Genomic DNA, 23,411 nt, shown 5'->3' on the forward strand with positions numbered 1-23,411 from the left:
GGAAAGCAGATTTGATATTTCAGGGTTAATCCACTGCAGCTAGGGTTAAAATTTAAACTATCAAAATATTACCGAACAGGCAATTGCTACTTTCAAATGTGAGGCTCCTTTTTATATGTGTTGGCGCATCAGCTTAAGATCAGCCATTTTAGATCGGGGCGCTTGTTTGAGTGGTTGTCTTTTCTGGCGAGTTATCGCGTTTGATGATGTTCGCTGCAAGCGATTTATTAGCGACGTGGAATTGTTTATTGGATTTAAAAAAAATTCCGCAAATTTGACGAAACCCGAAACTTTACTGTGGTAACCCTAACAGCACAACAATGAAAAATCCGATCCAAAATAGCTAAACCTAAGTTGATGCGTCGGCCCATTTATATAGCGGCTCTATTCAAATGTAGCAGCAATTTTTTTCCGTCATACCTTGACGGGCGATTTTCTAGCATTTAATAACTGACAGTATTCGAACTGAAAATGCGTCAACTGGGAAGAAGAACACCATTGTGTAAATTAAATGGATGGTGTAGTAATAGTTTTTTAGTTATATATATGGACTTTGGAATTTGTTCATAAAAGGATGTAATGACTGATCAGCTACAAGATATTTTGTTTACAGTCGAGTCCCGACTTACGCGAGGGATGCGTTCCAAGACTCTTCGCGTAAGTCGAAATTTCGCGTTGTGGAAAAATGTATCTATACATTTCTTAGAAACATACCAAATTCTTTGAGACATTTGTATGCACCGTAAATTGCTATAAAGCATTCCCCAACAACACATTACAGTTTCTTACATGAAGAACAGAACTTTTACAGTATTTAAAAAATAAAAAAAACTGTTTTATTCAACATAAAATGCTTACGAGGGCTGCTATTTACATTTCTTGCCTTGGCAACAGAAATCGTTGCTAGGCGACAGCAGAAATTAAATAGGAAGTTTGATGTTTTTAAACATAAATTTTTCTGAAAGATTTGCCATTTTTGCTTGATTTGTGTTGTTTACATTAAAAGTAAAAATTCATCTCGCTAAAAAAATGGAATTTCCTCGTAAACATTTTTGTGCGATTATTTTACATAACTTTCGACATGGATTGTCAACACAAGATTGCTTTGATGAATTTAATTCTTTTTCAGCGATAAAGCACCATCCTACAGCACTGTAAAAAACTGGTATAACGAATTTAATCGTGGTCGATGTTCGATCCAGGACGAATTCTGTGCAAGTCGTCCTAAAACGGTTGTTGTGCCAGAAACTATCTACGCTGTGCGTGAACTGATAAAGCAAGATCGTTATGTGACATACCGTGAGATTGAGGGAGCTCTGGACATTAGTATGACAAGCATCAACAAAATTTTACATGAACATTTGGCAAACAAATCATTATTTAGTTGTCAATAACGAAGCCGATACTTCTTTCCACAGAAATTCGTGTTGTGTTCCAGGAATTCGCGTCAGCTCTAAAACTCGTTACTGGCGAAAAATTCGCGTTATAGCCATTTCGCGTAAGTTGAATCGCGTTATAGCGGGAGTCGACTGTATTTATATTAGTTCAGTGAACTACGTTTAGTTATGAATGTATTCTGGACCAATAAAATATTTGTCAGTCTATTAGCCTCTTGCTCAACCACACTCTGTTACCACCATAAATGTAGAAAGTACATTTTGTTATGCAAAAAAGCAGATTTTACAATATAGAAAGCAGATTTTGTAATCTAGAAAGATAAAATGTTTGATATTTCATATGTCTTATAGTGTTTTTCGCATTTATGCAGAAATGACTCTTACACTACACTACAGCAATATATTTGAAATACACGAATGTGCCCAGCAAATAAATTATATTTCATGCATGCGTGAGACTACAGAAGGCATTTTTTTAATTTAGTTGTGCTGTCTAGGCAGATGCTGAAATACAAGGTAGAAGGAAAATTTATGGCACAGACTTATCTGGCTACAGTAGTTACATTCGCCGGTCTTTACTTCATCATTTACAGATTCGATGTAAGCATAACGTTGTTATTATTACTATTATTATCATTATTATTCTTAACATTCTTTTATTAGCTTCACTTGTATGTGTCTGTGCATGTATGCAATGGCATCTTTAGATTCAATGTTTACCCACTTCATGAGAACGAATTCCTTTATTATTTGGTGTGCGACATCAGATCTAGTGACAATGAAATATTCTATTCTATTGTCATACTCATTAACGAACTACTAAGAATAACATGCAATATATTCCGAAAACCCGGTTCCTGGCTCCAGCTCAGTTATTGATTATTCCAAATTGATGAGTCTATAACAAAGACGAAACTGCTGTCTCTGGATTTCAGAACTGGACTGTCGGTATATTGCATGTAGTTCTACCTTAGTCATGGCTTAAAAGCGGTAACTTTCTAGTTAACACAAATAACTGTTTTGCTTTAAATTTGAGTGAAATGTTCACATAAATCCTCTATTATTAAGATAAAAAAATACTCGTACATATTAACAATATATATCAATCGAAAGCTCTAATTTTTCTGCAAAAGATAAAATTTGTTCGAATTTTCTAAAAACATTCTCTCAACAAATTTGCAATCAATCTATTAATGGAGCACAGGTACTCTTATCGGGATTCGAACCTTAGGCGTCCGCGAGCTGCAGAGCATTTTGATCGACGAATGTACATAAGTTTCTAATTCTGATTAAAAACTGATTTGAAGGTGTCGTAGAGTGTGTACACAACTTTCGCTGCATGTTGAAATTATTCTCACCTTTGTTAAAAGTCTAACAAATTCTTAATTAAAAGTCCATACACATTAAATGAAATATGAATTTAAAAAGTAGAATTCTGGTTTTTCTCTTTATATCTATAACATGAGACCGTGCACCCACTGTGAGATAAAATGAAGCAGAATTTCTATGTTTCAACTTAAGATCCGTTCCTTTCTTCTCAATAAATTGAGAGGCAAACTTTTGTGCATGTCTTCTTTGAGAGTGACTGGGAAAAAAAAGGGACTTTCTTATTGTTTGTTAACGAATGAAATCATGTTTCCTTTTCCCCCAAAGACGATGGAGTAAACAGAAACACCCCATTTATTTCCCCATACGGTTAATGTAGGTAGATCACAGCAGTCGACACAATCAGTTTAGAAGTAAAGATGCTAATGAAGTTGTACACCAACAATAACCAAACTGGCCCATCCGCTGTATCCTACAAATGTAAATATCATTTCAAAAGGAAAATCATACAAAAAATTTAATTTCCCATCAAAAATAGCTGAGAAGATGAAATTCATAGCTAAATGTTTTTAATAAACCTTCCACGTGACAAGTAGGCGAATGTGTGAGCAAAGTGAAATGGTGAAATATTTACTCTACTTTTAGCTAAATGTTTTAATAAACCTTCCACGTGACAAGTAGGCGAATGTGTGAGCAAAGTGAAATGGTGAAATATTTACTCTACTTTTAGCTAAATGTTTTTAATAAACCTTCCACGTGACAAGTAGGCGAATGTGTGAGCAAAGTGAAATGGTGAAATATTTACTCTACTTTTAGTGCCACTTACTCAGTAATATTTTAAGTATGTAGTAACATATGTAGTCTATTCCAGTCAAGAAAGAATTACCTCTGAAAATCAAGGCATAGGATAATACAAGTAATTTTCAAAAATTGATACTCAAATTGTAACATTTTGTTGTAAATCGAAAATTATTTTGATATTATCAAATGATAATTAATAGTTCCGGTTATTAACATTTTAAATATTAATTGTGAACTTATAATATTCAGTGCAGTATTTATTTAGTTCTTATTTAGCTTATTTGTTTTTTTCATATTTTTCACAATTAGTCAAGTGCATGCGGGGCAAAGTGGATGGGGCTAAGTGAAATAGTTCATTTCGTTTACTCATTCACTCGTTTGTTAAATCACTGACGTATTCATTCTTTCACTTATTTTCTTATTCATTCACTATTTTAATCACTCATTGTTTTTCGTCATGTATTAATTAATAAACTAATTTGTTTATTAGTTTATTGTTTCCTTATCTTTTCGTTTATTAAAATATCCTTTTATTTGCTCATTATTTGGCTCAAAAAATTTTTCACAACCGAATAGAAAATATTTCATTCGAAAAATATTTCATTTTTTCTCTTTTCCCCATAAAAAAAAAATCAAAAATTTCCATTTTTTTTAAAGCACGATTTTACTGCCAAAGATAAAAAATAATGTTTCAATGCAAGTTTTATTTTAAAACACATATATCTATGTTAAAACACATTATTACTCTTTATGTACTGTAAATTTCTAAACAAATTTCCAATTTATTCATTTTGAAAAAGCGTTTCACAACACGTCGAACTCTCAGAATCTCTTTTATATGTCAGCTGATCTTTACTCATCAGCAGTTAAGCTTCCAAAATTACGTCAAGTGTGGTAAAAGAGCTTATTTCCATTTTCCTGAACTGACGCTATTTAAGCTCTTTTTGTGTAGTAAAACATTCTGTGAAAATCATTTGCCTGGTCAATCTTCGTCAATTTTAAAACACCGAAATAAAATATTTTTCAGTGTCGGGAAGAATTGCAATAAAAACCTAACTTTCCCTTACGAAATGAAAACATAACAAGACTTTTTTTAACGCCATATAACTATAACTACCAATGTCACTTCTGAATTCTCGTGAAAATCCTGTCAGCGTGCCTGTCTAAAAATATGCCCCAATTACCCTGATGATACCTTTTACAGCCTGAAAGCTGGGAGTTCGGGAGCAGAGACAAAATGGAGGACAACATTGCAGTCACTCAGTACATCCAAATGCTCTACTTATCCGTATCTGCTGCAACACTGTGCGGTATGTCATTTTCTACTGAATTCTTGTCGAATAATGCAGAATTCTGCTTCTGACTCAGGGTGGCATAAAAAGCAACCTTTACTTTGCTGGAGACCAGTGGCGCACACAAGGGAGGGGTCCAGGGGGTCCGGACCCCTCCCATAGGTCTTGCTTTTTTACCGATTGATTATGATTCTATGTATTTTGTACGTAGAATAATTTCAAACAAAGGTAACAGTACTTTCAGTTGTTATAAGTGAAATAATAAAATTCTCATGTTAAAAGATTTTTTTAAATGTTGTGCACTATTTCTATAACGAATTGCCTATAAGACGCAGAATGATGATTTTAAACGAGTACACTGTAATAAAAATCATGTTTTTAGTTTTGTAATTACAGAATAAAATGATATTCTATGAACTTGAATCCATTTTTTAATTATAAGAAAAGTAACAGCATAAATTATTTTGCTCTCGGGTTATTAATTTAAGTATATTTAATTAAACAATGCTAATTAAATTTCAATAGTTTATTTTTTACCGTATTTCATTCCCGGGAATCGATAAAATCAAGCCAATATATTTGACGGCATATTGGGAAATAGGAGAATAAGGCTTTTGACCTTGGACCCTCCCCTTACAAAATTCCTGTGTGCGCCACTGCTGGAGACCATGTACAAATTCAAAGACTAATGTTTGTCTGCCATGCAAAAATGCCATCCATCTGCTTTATAGCTCATTCAGCAGGATCTAACTATCTGTTGTTTGATGTCGAATCGCGATCTTCTAGATATTTGAGAGAAGGGGGCATAAAACTATTTAAGCGTTAATTCATAACTTCTGAGGAACGTTATTTGTTCACATGAGTTGGATGTGGATAAAACATGGCCGTCGCATTTTCATCGGCTGGCCGTTCAGGACTACCAAAACTATTACTAGGTCCTTTTGCTGAGTAATGGTTTATATGCTTCAGGTTGTTTCCGAATCGACTCTGCTACTTTGAAATGATTTAAGGTATCCGACTGCGTTAAAATCGACATTTTTGATGAAATATTCGTAATTGTTTTTATGATTTCATTTTGTAGTCTGATTCATTAGCTTTCCAAAACTGTCTTAGTTTTTACTCTACGTGAATTACAACTGGAGTTATAGCTGTATTACAGAGTCGTACGCTGAGCTCCAGACCGGAAGTTGCATTTAATTGCGTTTTCTAAAGAACGATATTTTTGAAGAAAGCTGTCTACTGTAACAATAATATCTCAAAAAGTTATTCGAGTATTGATGGGAAATTTTCTGAGATAGTTCTCTGTAATATGCTTGATGTTTTCCTCTAAAAGCTAAGCTGAATTTCATTATTAAGTAATATTTTCATGCGGATAAGTTTGAACAAGGGCGTTTGCTTACGAAAAAATACCAGAGTAGGAACTTTGTTCGGCTATATTTCAGTACTTTTTTTAAAAATAATAAAACTTTTAGAGTAAAACACACATTAATGTCATACAAATGCATTAGTACAAGGGTTTGTGTGTGATTAAAACCAAATTTTGTCCATAATTGTTAGCGTAAGACACGTTTTTTCGCTATTTTTCTTCAAATTTGTCCATTTTGTTAAAAAAATAATATTTTAAAAGCTTGTTTTTACATTTTTTTTTCATAGATTTGAAACATATGTAGTTAAACAATAACATTTAAAAAAATATTCAGGTTTTTTTTTCAAAAAATTTTTTTCGAACGTAGTCGGATACCTTAACTGCGAATCAGTGATAGACCGGTGAGCACCGGTTTTCACAATAACCCCTCGTTAAAATATCGCTCATTTGATATATCGCGCTTTTTTGTCGTCTCTCGAAAAATTAAATATACATGAAGCTTTACTTTAAATTTAAGATGACTGAAGTAAAAATATTGCATTTTTCAGAAGAAGTTGTTTCTCAGTTTTGAAGTGATAACTTCTTATGTGAGGGTAAACCAATTTGTGACAAACCGCACGTAACGGCGCAACTCTCGTCTTGCATTCCTTTCGTTCGCGCATACGACAGAAGCGCGCATGGTCGGGGAAATTTGTTTCTTTACTCTTTGGGTCAGCTTTAAGCAAGCGTTAAGTGATAGTAGAAAAAGTAATTAAACTAACAGAAGATGGATGATCGTCGCAACATAACGCAATCTCCTAACGAAAGGTGAGTTTAATAATTCAATATAATACAAATAACATTGTAAACAGTATATATTCAAAACAGCATTTAATTTTTAAATTTATTTTCAAAACAAAAACATTTTTGCGATTAGTCATACTAAAAATATCTCGCTTCATTTCGGATTTTGAACTGTGATAAGGTGTACATATTTTAAACGAACTTCATCCCCGCAGACTTCGCAACGCGGGGGTTGGGGACGGCCGAGAAAACAAAATAATAAATAAACATTTAATTTGTTCATCACAGGAGTAAAATCTAAAATGTTTCGTAAGTTTGAGTGTTCCTCTTTCTTCAATTAATTGTCACAGCCTTAATGTTCATGACCTCGATCTTGTCAGTTCGGTCTCTCAACGCTGTAATATTCTTTTATTATGTGAAACATCGCTTGAAAATGATGATACTAAACTTATTCCATCTTTTAAACGTATTGTGCAATTAAAGCGTCAAAATATAAGAGCAGGAGGCGTAGCAGTTTATCAGAATGATCTTGATTGCATAAATATTGTCACTCCAAACATAGGATTACATATTAATAATGCTGCAACCTTTAATACGGCTACACAAAACGATATTGGAGAAATGCGTATAGCGGAATGTCTCAATGAAGCAAAGCAACAAATTATAATTGCCAACACACACGCACACACACACACACACACACATATATATATATATATGTATATATATATATATATATATATATATATATATATGTGTATATATATATATATATATATATATATATATATATATATGTATATATATATATATATATATATATATATATCCAAAAAAAAGTATTTCAAGTATTATTCAATTTATTCATAAACAGCTTTTAAATTCTACACAAGAAGGTTCTGCTTCAGTTTATGAAGATTATTATACAATACCTTTAATTTTAACCGGAGATTTTAATGTTAATTTTGCTTTTCTGATCGAGATAAAAATTTAGTATCGTTTCTACAATCCACATTACAATCGCAAATGATTAATAAGGCAAAAGAAGCCACTACAAGTCACGGAACTGTACTTGATGCAGTCTTTGCAAGATTTTTAGATAACATACAATGCAAAAATTTCGTTGCTTATTATAGCAACCGTAAGCCAATTGTTACTTTCATAGGATTAAATATTGATACAACTTTAATCCTATGAAAGTTATCACTTCTGCCAAGCGTCCCGTGATGCACATTTTTTTTTTTTATTAAACCGAAGCTGTTTTCCTTAACTCATTCAAAGTTTAAGTTCCCGCAATAACGCCCATTTTACTATCATACAACTTCGGTTAATGGAAACATAACTAAGAATTACAAGGATTAAACAACAGATAACTAAACCAAGATTATTTATTTCCACTAACTACACTCAGAGGAGAGGGAAACTTGCACGCAGCTGGCATGTTGTTCTGTCCAAAGACCAGAGCTCCTGCGGCACAAGCTCTGCTGGTGAACTAGGAGATAGCCGCTCATGTCAGCTCTTTTCTCCCCGATGGGTGGTCACTGTGACCTTCCCCAAAAAAATTTCATTTGGAAAATAAACTACAAACAGTGGTACACTGTAAAAAATTTTAGTGTTTGTCAACACCAAAAATGGTGGCAACTACTTTACACCAAGTGTCGTTTAGTGAAACACCACAGATAATTCTTGGTGTTTGCTAACACCAAGAATAATCTGTGATTATTCTTGGTGACGACACACAGACACGACACACAGATAATTCCTGGTGTTTGCTAACACCAAGAATAATCTGTGGTGTTTCACTACACGACACTTGGTGTAAAGTAGTTGCCACCATTTTTGGTGTTGAGATACACTAAATGTTTTTTACAGTGAACATATTATACAAGTTTTAATTTCCCAATTGATTATTAATAACACAAATACATATAACTATTTTGTATATGAAGATTCTCAACTTTTTATTTTTAATACGAGGAATGGACATTTATGCCTATAAGTTGAACAAAAAAGTAACTTTCAAAAACACTTAAGGAAACTAAAATTATCTGTATATTAGAACAATGAAATTAACACTTTTCAAATAACAACATAAAAATGGAACAGTTTAAGATTTTAATCAAATTTATTCAAGAAGATTTCTTAATCAGTCTTAAAAGTCTGGTATACATAAAAACGAATTACAAAAACAAGCAGAATATAAAAATTTCAAAAATCACGATACAATAACGATAAAGTTTCTCGCTTGCTCCTCAAAAAAAGTTATATTACAAAAAAAAAATTTTTCTAGGCCTTACCGTTTTCCCGGAAAGCGCGCCACACACATACACACTGAAACATGTTATTTTATTATGAATACCATAAACCCAGCCGTAAAGCAGCCATGTTGAAAATGGCTGCTAAAGTTGTAACGATCATTCATAAAATAATATATTCGTTAGTTTATCTTTCGGATGGACTAAAGTCTTTTCTAACAATGGTGCAAAGTAGCTTTGGTTTATGGTAATTGACATTTCATTACAAATAAAATTTAACATACCTTTTGAAAACTTCAATCCTGTGCAGACGACGATTGTGTGTTGACGACGTTGCAACGTGCTTGAGACTGATTAATGTTTGGCTGCCACCGGCTTTTTTCCAATCTTACACCAAAGTTGGTGTCAACGGATCCTCAAATGGTGTTTGCGCATGGGACGTAAGTGAAAGAATTCACCAATATCGGTGTTTGGTTTCAGTTACACCACTTTTGGTGAATGGGAAAGCTAGATATGGTGTTGACTTGAAATAAAGCGTTAATTTGCACAATTTTTGGAGTTGCTTAACACCAAACTAAGAGTCTTATTACACTTCAGTTTTTAGAGTGTAGGTACAAGGGACCTTTCGATTGTGATATGATATGATATACCTAGGTTGGTGGTTACCACGCGTAAAGTTAAATTTTATGAAGGGAAGGGAAATTTCCTATCGATTATTTGTTACGCGTCAAATAAGAAATTACTTTTTGTACTCTAAAATTGGTGCTTATCGATTATTTGTTACGCGTCAAATAAAAAATTACTTTTTGTACGCAAAAATTGGTGCTTATCGATTATTTGTTGCGCGTCAACAAAAAATTACTTTTTGTACGCAAAAATAGCGACGGTATGTTTGTCACTATGACTCTGGTTTTCAGATTCCGTAATTCAGCGGGTAGCAGGAATTTTCGCTTCATCAGCTTGACTAACAAGTTTCTTTTGTTCAATGAGGATTTATCCTAAACAGGACAAAACCGTTCCAAGCTTCACATGACAAATATGTACAGACAGCGTCTCGGAGGTGGTCATCAGCACTAGATTGCCGAACATTTGGTTGCATGAATGTTTGCAACTATTCTAGAGCACTACAGAATGTTCCGTTTTTGAGCAGTCACGAATCGCATGCTGTCCGTCACATGACCAAAGTTGATGTTGTTTTGATTTTTTATATTACCATGGCAACGAGAATAAGTTTAGCTTTTTGTTTAATTATTTATTAAGGGGATTGATTTTCGCCGCCATGATTACAAATCGTTTGGTCATTCAGGACTTAAGCATAAAACTTAACTCTGCGAACTCCACTATCCACGCGAGCAGAATCACTTCTGGGCAGTGGCGTATGTACCCTTCACACACACACATATGCCTACACCCATACACACCTGCACATACACAAATACACACACATGCCACACCCACATATACATGCCTATATACATACACACACATGCCTACTTATATACACACGCCTACATACATACACACACGCCTACATACATACACACACGCCTACATATGCACTATGCCCGGGATACTTATTTATATGGTATGGGGCAAAATTACAATTTTTCACTTTTATCTGAATGTGCAAATTGATTACCAAAAATCACAAGTAACATTTCAACACAAGCTCTGTAAAAAATATATACATTGTTTTCTCTTTACGTGCTCAAGTTTTTAAATTAAGTTTTCAATTTGTTTATTAAAAAAATGTGACTTAACTATTTCACTTGGCCCAACATCTGCAGAGTAAATGGATATTATTGACGTTATGAAGAGCACTGACAAACCGTAATGTCTGTTTTTTCCAGGTGCTGCAAACATCCAACCAAGGTTTTGGTACGTCACTTTAATTCTTTGCTTTCAGGTAAGCTATTTTGATCAATTTGGTGATTTTTTTCCCTTTTCAAAACGTCGGCTATTTTTAGGGGTGCCAGGTTTTCTACCATGATCTTGGGTTTTCAATGTAGGCCTTGAGTTCTAGAGATTTTGTTCAAAAATCATGTGTTTTGGGTTCATTCATGAAAAAGATTTTTTTATTAAATATTTAACCGATAAAACATAATTATTTATCTAAAATACATTTTTTTGGCTGTGCAATATGGAATGCATATGCTTAAATTTGTTAAAAAGGTTGTGCAGATACAAGAAATAAAGAAACTTCTCGGCTTTTGCCTTAGACTTCTCTCTTTATTATGTATAACTTTACTGCATACCTGGTACTCTTTGCTTAATTGTATGAAGCAAAAAAAAAAAAAAAAAATCCAGTAGACGATTTTTACACTGTTTTTCAAGGAATTGTTTCAACGGAGTATTGATTGAGGTTTCAATTTAGTATTAATATTATCACAATATTTTATTTTACCATCCTTAAGATTAATAATTGATCAACTACGATAGCAATTACAAACTAGTATGTTGTGGCCATCACGAAACTTTCTTCTATATTTTTCTTTTTTTTTCTGATCCCTCCCCATGCTTGACGAGGAAGCAATATTCCCAACAAAAACAAAATTACACATGCAAAGACTTGACGACCATCCCAATGTCTGAATTATTGCAAAAGCAAAGCAAAGAGCGAAAATTGAAAGTTATTTTAAAAGCCTTGCTTGAATTAATTACAAATATTTTAATTGTTTACAAACATAAGATGGCAACAGTTAAAAATTTTAAATCATTGAGATAATATTTCCGATCATTTCCATACAATTAAAATCACGAGAAATACGCAGACGACAATCTATTGGGCAATTCCACGGCGTCAGACGTAGAATTTGCACGAAATTTACCAATAAAGGTTCATATTTTTCAGAGTTAAAATGGATGAACTGAGCCAATTTTTTTTCTCAATACTTATATATGTAGGAAAAATATAAAAACTTATAGAATTTCTGAAAAAAATTCAAACTATAATATTAAAAATAAAAAACCTCATGGTGTCGGACGTAGATGAAAGGGGAACTGAAAATTGACGTATGTTGAAAAAACCCAAGTTTCAGCTCAATGAACTGTTTTCAGATTTTTTGACTACTTGAATGTTGAAAAGTAAAGCTGAAATATGAATATTTTTTTCTTTTTCACCAAATTAATTCACGGATAAATAGCACAAATTTTTTTTTTCCCTTGGTGTCGGACGTAGAATAGTAGGTGTCGGACGTAGAATGTGCAAAGCAGACAACATCCGACATGAAATAAACATCTTAAAAAGCTGTTGAACTCTTAATTTGTGTATGGAATTATATATTATGGTATTTTAAAGCATAAAAAAGGGGAAAATATGCATAACAGGGGTCTGTGCAGAATTTTTCCCAGGGCTCCATTTTTTGTGAAAAATCAAATAATTTTGTGAAAATTGAAATAATTTGAAACTAAAAATTTTATGCAAAAAGAATGTAGGGAGGGGGGGGGGGTCATGGCCCAAGTTATGTCATAGAACTTGTTTACAAGGAATGTTTTTCAAGACATTTGTTTGTTTTTCTGAATATTATTCTTCTGGGTGTTCTTGAGGGATTTGGGGGGGGGGGGGATCTCATTGCTTTTGGGGAGATGGACACCCCTAATGTATCAATATCTGTATACCAATCCAGGAAATTTGTATTTTAAGTCTTCACTCATAAAATAAGGAAAATACTATAACGAGAACAAGAGAGATTAGACGCATTTTGTCAAGTTTTTTTTTTTTTACAATCTCTATGTGAACAACAAAAAACTCAATCTCTACGGTGAAAAGAAATGAAGATTGATTTGTAGAATTTTAATGAAGAAAAATCTAACTTATTAACAAATAATAAGAAATTTGGATGTTGGTTACAAATTGTTGAAAACGAAACTGAGCATTTCAAGGCACAAACAGGGGTGTTGTGAGTTCACCAAAAATATCTGAGAGTTTTTAAGTGAAAACTGGGGAAGGGAAGAGTGTTATTTTTGAACTGAGAACACTAATGCTTCTTAACTATTCATAATTTTATACATAGCTACTTTAATCGCTATTGATAAACATATGAGACTCATTTCTTATCTTCAGATATTTTCCCCAGTCAAAATATTGTGTATATGTTCTTTAAATTTATGTTATGTAAAATATAAGTATAAATACATAATCAGGCATGAATAGCATGTGTGAATTATTTAATTTAAGAAGGAATTTTCGTATACTTATAAACCTAGTTTCAGTTAGGAAAATATTGGTGTCGGACGTAGAAATTTTTCTGACCATTTATTTAAGCATAACTAGTTTTTTTAAATTTAATTTAAATGATTATTTTTAATTGTATTTAAAATGTTTATTTGCAGACAAAATATTTTGTAAAAATCTCATCTCAGTTTTACATAATATAAACTTTCAGCCAATTTGGTGTCGGACGTAGAATTACAAAAATGCCTTATATGAAAAAATCCCTAAAAACTAAATTTTGCAGTTAAAGTGCAATTTTTTTGTATATAACTCTTCTAGAGAGTTCTGAGAAGCATATTTTAGAGAGAATGTTTGAAAAATGCGAAAATGTGAGTATCAAACAGCCATTCTTAAGTCGTATAAAAAAAGTTACTCGTATGAACATGGTCATAACAACCTGATTTGAAGCCTCAGAACTCTAATTAATTTTGCTTTTGTTGCATATTTTTGTTATTTCCATATACTTCAGATAATTACCTTTCCATTGATACCAAAATTGTGAGAAAAAGATTATTTTAAAATTCTGCCACCTTTTCCCCTTTTCTGTGGAATTGCCCTATTACGATTTATCTTTCTTATTGTTGCATCAATAAAAATATTTTTATTCGCAAAAAAAAAAAAGAAAGAAAAGAAAATCAACACCTCTTGGAGCGATTGGCGTCAAAATTGAACCAAAGCCTGTTTACATATGGATTCACATATATTCCAAATTTCAACCAGAACGTAGCATTACTTCTTGAGATAGGGCACTCACAATGGAAAAAAAGAACAGGCGATTGCGCTACCCCCTTTTTAGCTGTTGACACCAAAATAAAATCAGTTCTTATACCCACTAATAAGGGCTACTTTCCGATAAATTTTTCTTTCATTCCGTTCATTATTTTTTGAGATACAGCAGTCACAATTGACGACAAAAAACGTTCTATAGCTCAACCCCCGTTTGAGTTATTGTCACCAAAATTGAATCAGCACCTGTTCCTGTTAATGGCAACATATGGACCAAATTTTGTTTGCTTCCGCCAGTTACTTCCTGAGGAATAGCAAGCACGCGTAACTCAAAAAACGCCCCATTGCTCCACCCCCCTTTGAGGAATTCACGCCAAAAACCAATGGGCACAAGTTCACATAGAGGCACATATGTGTACCAAATTTCGTTCGATTTCATGCGGTAGTTTTTGCTGTAGAGCGGCCACAAAAAACTGGTCACACACAGAAGTGACACACACACGGACACACACACACACACACACACACACAGACACACACACACACACAGACATTTTCCAAAAATAGTCGAAATGGACTCAGCACACCTCAAAACGTTCGAATCCGTCAAAATTCGAAATTCGAAAATTTGCACGAATCCAATACTTTCTTCTATATATTAGATATAGAAGAAAGTAAAAATGTGAATAAGAATTCTTATTTACGTGATGAACAAGCAATTTAATGAAAGAACATTTAAAAAACTCGTTTAAACTGACGACCTGAATCAAAAAAAAACCTCGATTTTTTAAAGAGTTTCCTAAGTCCAAATTCTACTAATCTGCGCTTACCTAAGTTCAGCCTTCAAGATAATTTTTACTTTCTTCTATATCTAATATATAGAAGAAAGTATTGGATTCGTGCAAATTTTCGAATTTCGAATTTTGACGGATTCGAACGTTTTGAGGTGTGCTGAGTCCATTTCGACCATTTTTGGAAAATGTCTGTCTGTCTGTGTGTGTGTGTGTATGTATGTGTGTGTGTGTGTATGTATGTATGTGTGTGTGTATGTATGTGTGTCACGTCTGTGTGTGACCAGTTTTTTGTGGCCGCTCTACAACAAAAACTACCGCATGAAATCGAACGAAATTTAGTACACATATGTGTCCCTATGTGAACTTGTGCCCATTAGGTTTTGGCGCGAATTCCTCCAAGGGGGGTGGAGCAATGGGACGTTTTTCGAGTTACGCGTGCTTGCTATTCCTCAGGAAGTTACTGGCGGAATCAAACAAAATTTTGTCCATATGTTGGTATTAACAGGAACAGGTGCTGATTCAATTTTGGTGTCAATAACTCAAACGGGGGTTGAGCTAGAGAACGTTTTTTGTCGTCAATTGTGACTGCTGTATCTCAAGAAATAATGAACGGAATGAAAGAAAAATTTATCGGCAAGTAGCCCTTAGTGGGTATAAGAACTGATTTTATTTTTGTGTCAACAGCTAAAAAGGGGGCAGCGCAATCACCCGTTCTTTTTTTCCATTTTGAGTGCCCTATCTCAAGAAGTAATGCTACGTTCTGGTTGAAATTTGGAATATATGTGAATCCATATGTAAACAGGCTTTGGTTCTATTTTGACGCCGATCGCTCCAAGAGGTGTTGATTTTTTTTTTTTTTTTTGCGAATAAAAATATTTTTATTAATGCAACAATAAGAAAGATAAATCGTAATAGATTGTCGTCTGCGTATTTCTCGTGATTTTAATTGTATGGAAATGATAGGAAATATTATCTCAATGATTTAAAATTTTTAACTGTTGCCATCTTATGTTTGTTAACAAATAAAATATTTGTAATTCATTCAAGCAAGGCTTCTTTACTAATAATAAAGCAGTAAGTCTCTCTGTCCGGAGGATGTCTGTAGGATGTCTGTAGGATGTCCGTAGGATGTCTGTGACGCGCATAGCGCTTAAACCGTTCGGCCGATTTTCATGAAATTTGGCACAAAGTTAGTATGTAGCATGGGGGTGTGCACCTCGAAGCGATTTTTCAAAAATTCGATGTGGTTCTTTTTTTATTCAAATTTTAAGAAAAAAAAACTATCATAAATTACGAAATTATCATAACGTGGAATCGTAACATGGGCACAAGCCAATTGGCGAGATACGAAATTATCATAACGTGGAACTGTAACGTCGGTACAAGCCAATTGGCGAGAAAATTCACCATACATCATTTGTAAATATACAAGCGAACCAAAAGACCTTTAATTTTTCTATTACGGGCGAAGCCGTGCGGGTGCCACTAGTTTAAAATAACTTTCAATTTTCGCTCTTTGCTTTGCTTTTGCAATAATTCAGACATTGGGATAGAAAGCTAAATCGTAATAGATTGTCGTCTGCGTATTTCTCGTGATTTTAATTGTATGGAAATGATAGGAAATATTATCTCAATGATTTAAAATTTTGAACTGTTGCCATCTTATGTTTGTTAACAAATAAAATATTTGTAATTCATTCAAGCAAGGCTTTTAAAATAACTTTCAATTTTCGCTCTTTGCTTTGCTTTTGCAATAATTCAGACATTGGGATAGTCGTCAAGTTTTTGCATGTGTCATTTTGTTTTCGTTGGGAATATTGCTTCCTCGTCAAGCATGGGGAGGGATCAGAAAAAAAAAATATATATATATATAGAAGAAAGTTTCGTGATGGCCACAACATACTAGTTTACTTTATTCACAGTTATTACCTTTATAATTACCGTTACTCATTTCTGTCTTTGGCACGTATTTAATAGCGTGTCCCACTCTCCAGCGACGAAGTACGAGTAAGTATAATAAACTTGCTATACAACCGCCTCACTTTCTGTCTTTTAACTGTCTAAAAGAAACGTGGTATAACAGGTATGGGTGAACGCCGACTAATAATGTAATTGAGGAGTTTACTTTTGAAACGGATTACATCGACTTTTGGAGGGAAAAAAACATTTTTTTTTTTCGTTTTCAGAATCTCTAGTATAAGTCGACCCACGAATTTCTTTCTTCTCGGAAAAATTTACATCTACTGTTAAAAAATGCGTAAAGATTGGTTTTATCACCTGAACGTGTACATCCATCCCCTTATTTCTCGCCAGGTCTTTTACAGCAGAGTGGAACTTATCCCTTATTTGCCGGTATCCACTCATTCACTTTCATATCAAAAGGGCACATAACCAAATTTGAATTTACCACTTCTTATTCAAAAGTGGTTCACAAATAAAATAGGGGAGCGAAGCACTGGCTGAGCATTTCCAATCGAGCGGGATACCTGTCCGTATTAAGAGATCGCAGCACCTTGCGCAAGTCTGTTATCATTTAGGCAAGCGCGACCTCAAATTGTGATTACTAAATTAATATTAAATAATTGATATTGCTATTAAATTGTGATTAATCGAAAAATTGCGATTGTTGAATATTTTGTTTCAATTTTAAAGTTTATTTCTGAAAAAAATGCGTGTTTTTTTTTTTTTTTTTTCTTTTTTCAAAAATGATGATTTCCACTGTTTTATACCAGATCTTGTTATATACCAGATCTTGTATACCACTGTGTTATACAAGAGGAATATATCCAAAATATAATTGGCAATTTAAGTCTGATAAAATTGAGGAAAAATTTCTAGGCTTATGGCAATAGTCACTTTATTCTACCAAAACATGGTGAAAATTCGAAATTCTAAAAGTTAGTGTTTGTGCGTAAAAAGTTTTTTTTTTTTTTTTTGCGAAAAAAATATAAAACTGGATATAATCCGTTTTAGTACAGTAAAAATAGGGGTCGGACCCAAACATCCAAAAAAAAAAAGCTAAACCCGGTGCAAATTGTTTATTACCCTCCCAATAAGAACAGGTAAAAAGTCCCACCCCATTGTGCGTCGGGTTTTGGAATGGGGGGCATCTAAAAATTGCTGTTTTGAGCATTTTTCCAGAATTTTTAGAGTAAATTTAAAGTGAGAATATTATGTTATACTAAATTTAAAAGCATGAAATTAAAGGTGTTTGATCCCCAAGAGGGATGACATAACCCATCAATGCTACAGAGCCCCCCTATCTCCGTAAAACGAAGCAGTACCCCCGAACCCCCCTCCATACATTTCATATGGAAACATTATTTTATGCTAAGTTAAGGTTATAAATCAAGTGTGTCCATCCTCCAAGAGCGATGGTGCATCTCCTCTCAAAGCTACAGCAACCCCCCCCTCCGCCAAATAAAATGAACTTAACCCCCCCCCCTTTTTTTCAAGTAGAAGTATTATTTCATGCAAATCTAAAATGCATTAAATCAGGACTGTCCACCCCATAAGAACAGTAGCTCACCTCCCAAAACGAAATTATATACTAAAATATTATCCTCCCCCCCACCCGCTCTGATGGTGCACATTTGATTCAATGGCCAGAAAAATTACGCTGAACTGTTTTTTGCTTTCAAATGATTTCTCCTAAGCTTGTAACAAAAAGTCTTCGTTATCTAAATGTTTTTTGGAATCTAGATTCTCAGCAAAATCGTTATTGTTGCAGTTATGTCTAGCACAGTTTGTGCATATAGTTGCACACTTCAGTCCACTTTCAGACTTTTCAAACACTCACTATATCCAATGAACCCCTCAGAGCAAGCACAAGATTTGAGGCGCAGAAAGTCTTCTAGAGCTTGACTGTTGTAATAAGACGCAGATTATATTTCTGTGGTGCTTTCTTTGCACCCATCAAAAATGACACTAGCTTTCCCATACTTACAAGTGACCTATACACTGCATTACTGGCATATTTCCTTGAAGTTACAGAACCAAAAATATGATCAAGCAGGTATCTTCCATCTATTACATATGATGCAGTGAGAAGCAAAGGGATGTCAGTGGCAAAATTAAAAGTTTGGAGATAACCAGTACAAATGGTTGTTGAACCTCTCCTCTATCTTGGGGCAAGAGATGGTACTAGTAGACGTGGTACTTGCTTCTATACAGCATGATTTAGAAAAGAAAATCAATGAAAGCCTACCTAGGATGTTATCTTTAAACGTGTTTTATTCAAAACTTGAAAATGTTCACTTACATCTCTTTGCTTCTCACTGCCTCATATATGACACCAGCTGTTCGTTCTGTGATGGTAGATGAACCTTTTGCTTCAGATAATAGCACTTTAACGATACAGTATTTCTTTCCTTCTGAAACCAGATTCATCGAATACTGATGGAGGATCAGCGCATAACTCATACCAGAAGTTTTTAGCAATTTGTTATTCCATCTTTACTGTTCATACCATTAGGTGTAAAGATGGTTTGAGCTTACACATCTTTACAGATAATAACTACTCTCATAACAGAAGCTGAAGACATAGCTGCTTACCTCCTTTACAAAGAAATGCCACAAAATTGTTTGCCATCAACATCCTTTGATGTTACTACACGAACATTAAAGGTCTCATCGCAACTCACTTTATCATCAGCGAGCAATACTACTACCAACTTGAGAGGGAAGAAACTTCAGGGGGCTTTAGAAACAGATTGTAATTTCCAAATTGAGAGACAAAAAGGTGTAAATACTTAGCATTCTATTGTTGTATTGCTCATTGCTCTCAGCAAGACTTGTTCCATCGTTGAATCACTACAGGTTCTAGACCACCTGAATTTGTCACTGCGTTAGATCGCTGGATAGCTGATGTTTTAGCTGATGTTTAATGTGATCAAATTTTTTTTATCGCATAATGTACTCAAAAGTTTCAGATAGTGTTGCAAGTATATGTTCGCAGATTTAGCATAATTCGCATAACCAGCTGCGTAAAGGAGAGGTAGCTCGGTGTTTGCAAATGAGAACCCCCACCGACTTAGAGGGTGCAGAATTGCAGCATTGCCCATCTCACTATTCGCAATTTCGGTTTGTCCCCCCTTACGGTGATGGCAAAAGATTGTAGAAAAGTTGAAGTAAGTTAATCAAGAAGAAGTAGGGAAACTTTGGTCAATTTGGACTTTTTTTATGCTGCACAGGAATTTGGTTTTCCAGCGCTCTAATCAGTTTAATAACTCCAGTCACAAATAATTTGGTTACCGAGCTCGCTTAGATCTTTTAGAATTATTAGTCTGATATTACCATATCATTGTGTGACATTTTGTACTTCGGAAAAGTTTAAATCAGGGAAATTTTTTCGTGAACTTCACTGCAATAGTTGATTTTAGAATGTAAATTCAGGGTCCTCCCCCTTCCCCCCCCCCCCAAAAAAATAGCGATGGCGCACCCCTTAAGTGTGACGGAGTACCCATCCAGAATAAAAGCCCTCAAAAAAGAAAGAAATAATCCTTGAAAAAACTGCCTTAGAAATTCAAATGACGGAAAGCTGCTCCATGGACCCCCCAATCCCCCCCCCCCTCCGCCTGTCCACCCCTGCTAATTAGAATTTTTTCTGTGAGAGTTTATTATTTTACTATTATAGAGTGGTTTCTGCGAAGTTTGAGAATTTTTTTTAAGTAATAGAAATTATTTTTATTTAAATAGAAGATTATTTCATCCCCCCCCTTTCCCCCCAAAACCCGACGCGCAAAGTGCTGGGACTTTTTACCCCTTCTTGCTGGAAGGGTCAGAAGTAATTTGCAACAGGTTTCGCCTTTTTTTTTTTTTTTTTTTGGATGTTTGGGTTTGGCCATTTTTTGGCCTAATTTTACTGTACTATTTGGAAAGTAGACTAGAAAATGCGTGTTTTTTTTTTTTTTTTCTTTTTTCAAAAATGATGATATCCACTGTTTTACACCAAAGAGGAATATATCCAAAATATAATTGGCAATTTAAGTCTGATAAAATTGAGGAAAAATTTCTAGGCTTATGGCAATAGTCACTTTATTCTACCAAAACATGGTGAAAAATTCGAAATTCTAAAAGTTTGTTTTTGTGCGTGAAACTTTTTTTTTTCGTTTTGCCAATATATATATATATATACATATATATATATATATATATATATAACTGGATATAATCCGTTTTGAAAGTAAACTCCTCAATTATTTCTAGATGCAACGTATTTGTGCAAAACAATTTCAAAAATGCATTTACGAAAGCAAAATTTCTTTTGCATTTTCAGAGCCTGATAAACTTTGTATATTTTGCATCAATTTTAGCGCAAACCATCGGAAACTATCACAGCTACACAGTACAAGTGCGACGAACCAGTTCCATTTCCAGTCGAAGAGGAACAAAAACTTGACAGTTGCTCGCTCTTTAGACTGAATGTAAATAAATGTGTTTATAACAAACATTTGTGTTATTACTTTTGACGAGAATTATTTGCACCTTACATTTTGAATTTGTACCTTATATTATGATTCTTCCGTCTGATTTAGAGAAACTTTTTTGAAGACGTAATAGTTCTTTTTTGAAACTTAATTACAGTCAGTTGGGATAAATAGAAACAAACTCCATTGCAAAACTTCTAATAGTTTTTGAAACTGAGCGGTTGGTGAATGAAGGTTAAGTGGCATATAAAAGAGATTCTAAGAATTTCGTGCCTGTTTAAATAACTGTGTAAGAGTCATTGGTTGAAGATGGCACTGTGAAAAAGTAGTTTTTTAATGTTAAGTGATCTACCTTCCTCTATGGAAGGTCTACCGATGCGAAGCAACTGGTTTCAACTAATTTATTTCATTTGTAATGTGAAAAACATTGAATTATAAATTCAACAAAAACATTTGATTATGATTTTCACTTTACCAGCTATTTTTTCTGGGCAACTTAAATCCTTCCATTTTCCTTATAAATTCTGTAATCTGTGCTGAACGGAAACAGCCAAGTTTTTCATTTTTCCAAATTTTTGGAAGGTAAAACTTTGATGTAAATTACACCTTTGTGTGTGCTGTGCTACTTGAATTCAACGTGTATTTTTTTTTTTTTTTTTGGTATGAGCTTTCTGTTTAAATGATCTCAGATTACACTTAAACGATTTAGCGAGTCGCATGCGACCTACGCGCCTCACTTCGATTATTGTTGATGTAGAATTTCTTACCCTTCCAAACTGACAGTTTCATATTTTCACCAGATCGTATCAGGAGAAGATATTGAAAGTAATTTCTCCTGAAATACTTGCAAAAGTAGAAACAATGGTTTTCACGAAAAGTTAAGATTTAGAAGCAATTTAGGTGCAGCGGTGCTCGGAGACCTTGAGTGTATTCATTCAGCAAATTACTCAAGAGCGTGGGAAAGTGCAAGCTTGACATAGTCTGGTAACGCAAAGCAGACTGCAACGTAAATTATCCCGAAAAAATACCTTTCAGAAAGGAGTTTCGTGAAAAATAGCAAAGAATTTTCTTCGCAATTTTCGGCATTTTAATCACTGTTAGATTCAAAGGTCAGATGTGCTTTGTTTGTAGTTCTCACTTGTTTCTTTCATTAGCATACTTTTTTTTTCTTCCAGAAGAGGTTTTGGGCGTAAAAATAGAAATACGCAATTAAGAAATCATTTTCTTACCTGCGAATATGAAAAAACATTTTGAAGGTAGAAATCGAAAGAAGCAATTAAGATATTTTTTTAATGGAAAAAATAATTGCCCTCGGATCCCCGTTATCGAGATATAAGGTCTTAAAGTCGCCGAAATTTTAAAAAAAGTGCCAAATTGAAAGACTTGGCTAGAAATGGAATGTATCACGGTAAGATAAATAAATACCTTTGTGCTGAATAGTAAAGTCAGACCAAACAACGTAAGTAGAAGCACAAATTTGTAAAATTTGTGCTTCTACTTACGTTGTTTGGTCTGACTTTACTGTATCACGGTAGTTTAACAGGCAGCATGTGGCAGGACATCCATCTGAAAAGCAAGAGAAATGAGTGTTCTATTTCACACCAAACTCGCTAAATTTGGCTAAAATTTCGACAGACTTTAAGGCCTTATATTTTGACAACGGGGAGACGAGGGCAGATAGCACAGGTCTGCAAACCAAAAAAATCAGCTGCATGGAATGTTTTTGGCAAACTTTGTTTTCGAGGATGTTGAATCCAAGAAAAAAAAAAAGCCCGCCATTTCCCACTTCACGAACTGTTTTTTAGAAAATAATGGCGGTGAAAAATATTAAAAATATCATATTAGCGATTTAAGAAAAGTTTAAGTTTTTTACCCATTAAACAAAACTTATTAATTCTCAAAATATACAAACAATTTGTTCATGATATATTCATCATCCTGGCATAAAATCCCCTGAAGGTGAAGTTCCATACAGGAAAGCCCATCCTTCCAAGCTCAGTGGCGCAAAATCCCCCCCCCCTCCCCCCAAA

General features: G+C 34.0%; 1 protein-coding gene across 1 annotated transcript in view; it reads left to right on the forward strand.

Annotated features, from left to right (window-relative positions):
- The window catches only part of LOC129224140 (uncharacterized), a 78,372-nt gene extending 55,798 nt beyond the window's left edge, over positions 1 to 22,574 (forward strand). Inside the window, exons 7-11 of the mRNA XM_054858556.1 lie at positions 1,882 to 1,997; positions 4,729 to 4,834; positions 11,071 to 11,126; positions 21,268 to 21,378; positions 22,557 to 22,574. Of these exons, the coding sequence (XP_054714531.1) occupies positions 1,882 to 1,997; positions 4,729 to 4,834; positions 11,071 to 11,126; positions 21,268 to 21,378; positions 22,557 to 22,574 (407 nt within the window). The remainder of the gene's footprint in view (positions 1 to 1,881; positions 1,998 to 4,728; positions 4,835 to 11,070; positions 11,127 to 21,267; positions 21,379 to 22,556) is intronic.
- The last annotated feature ends 837 nt before the right edge of the window (positions 22,575 to 23,411 follow it).

Source organism: Uloborus diversus, chromosome 6 (assembly GCF_026930045.1).
Source record: "Uloborus diversus isolate 005 chromosome 6, Udiv.v.3.1, whole genome shotgun sequence".
In the NCBI taxonomy this organism is placed as follows: domain Eukaryota; kingdom Metazoa; phylum Arthropoda; class Arachnida; order Araneae; family Uloboridae; genus Uloborus; species Uloborus diversus.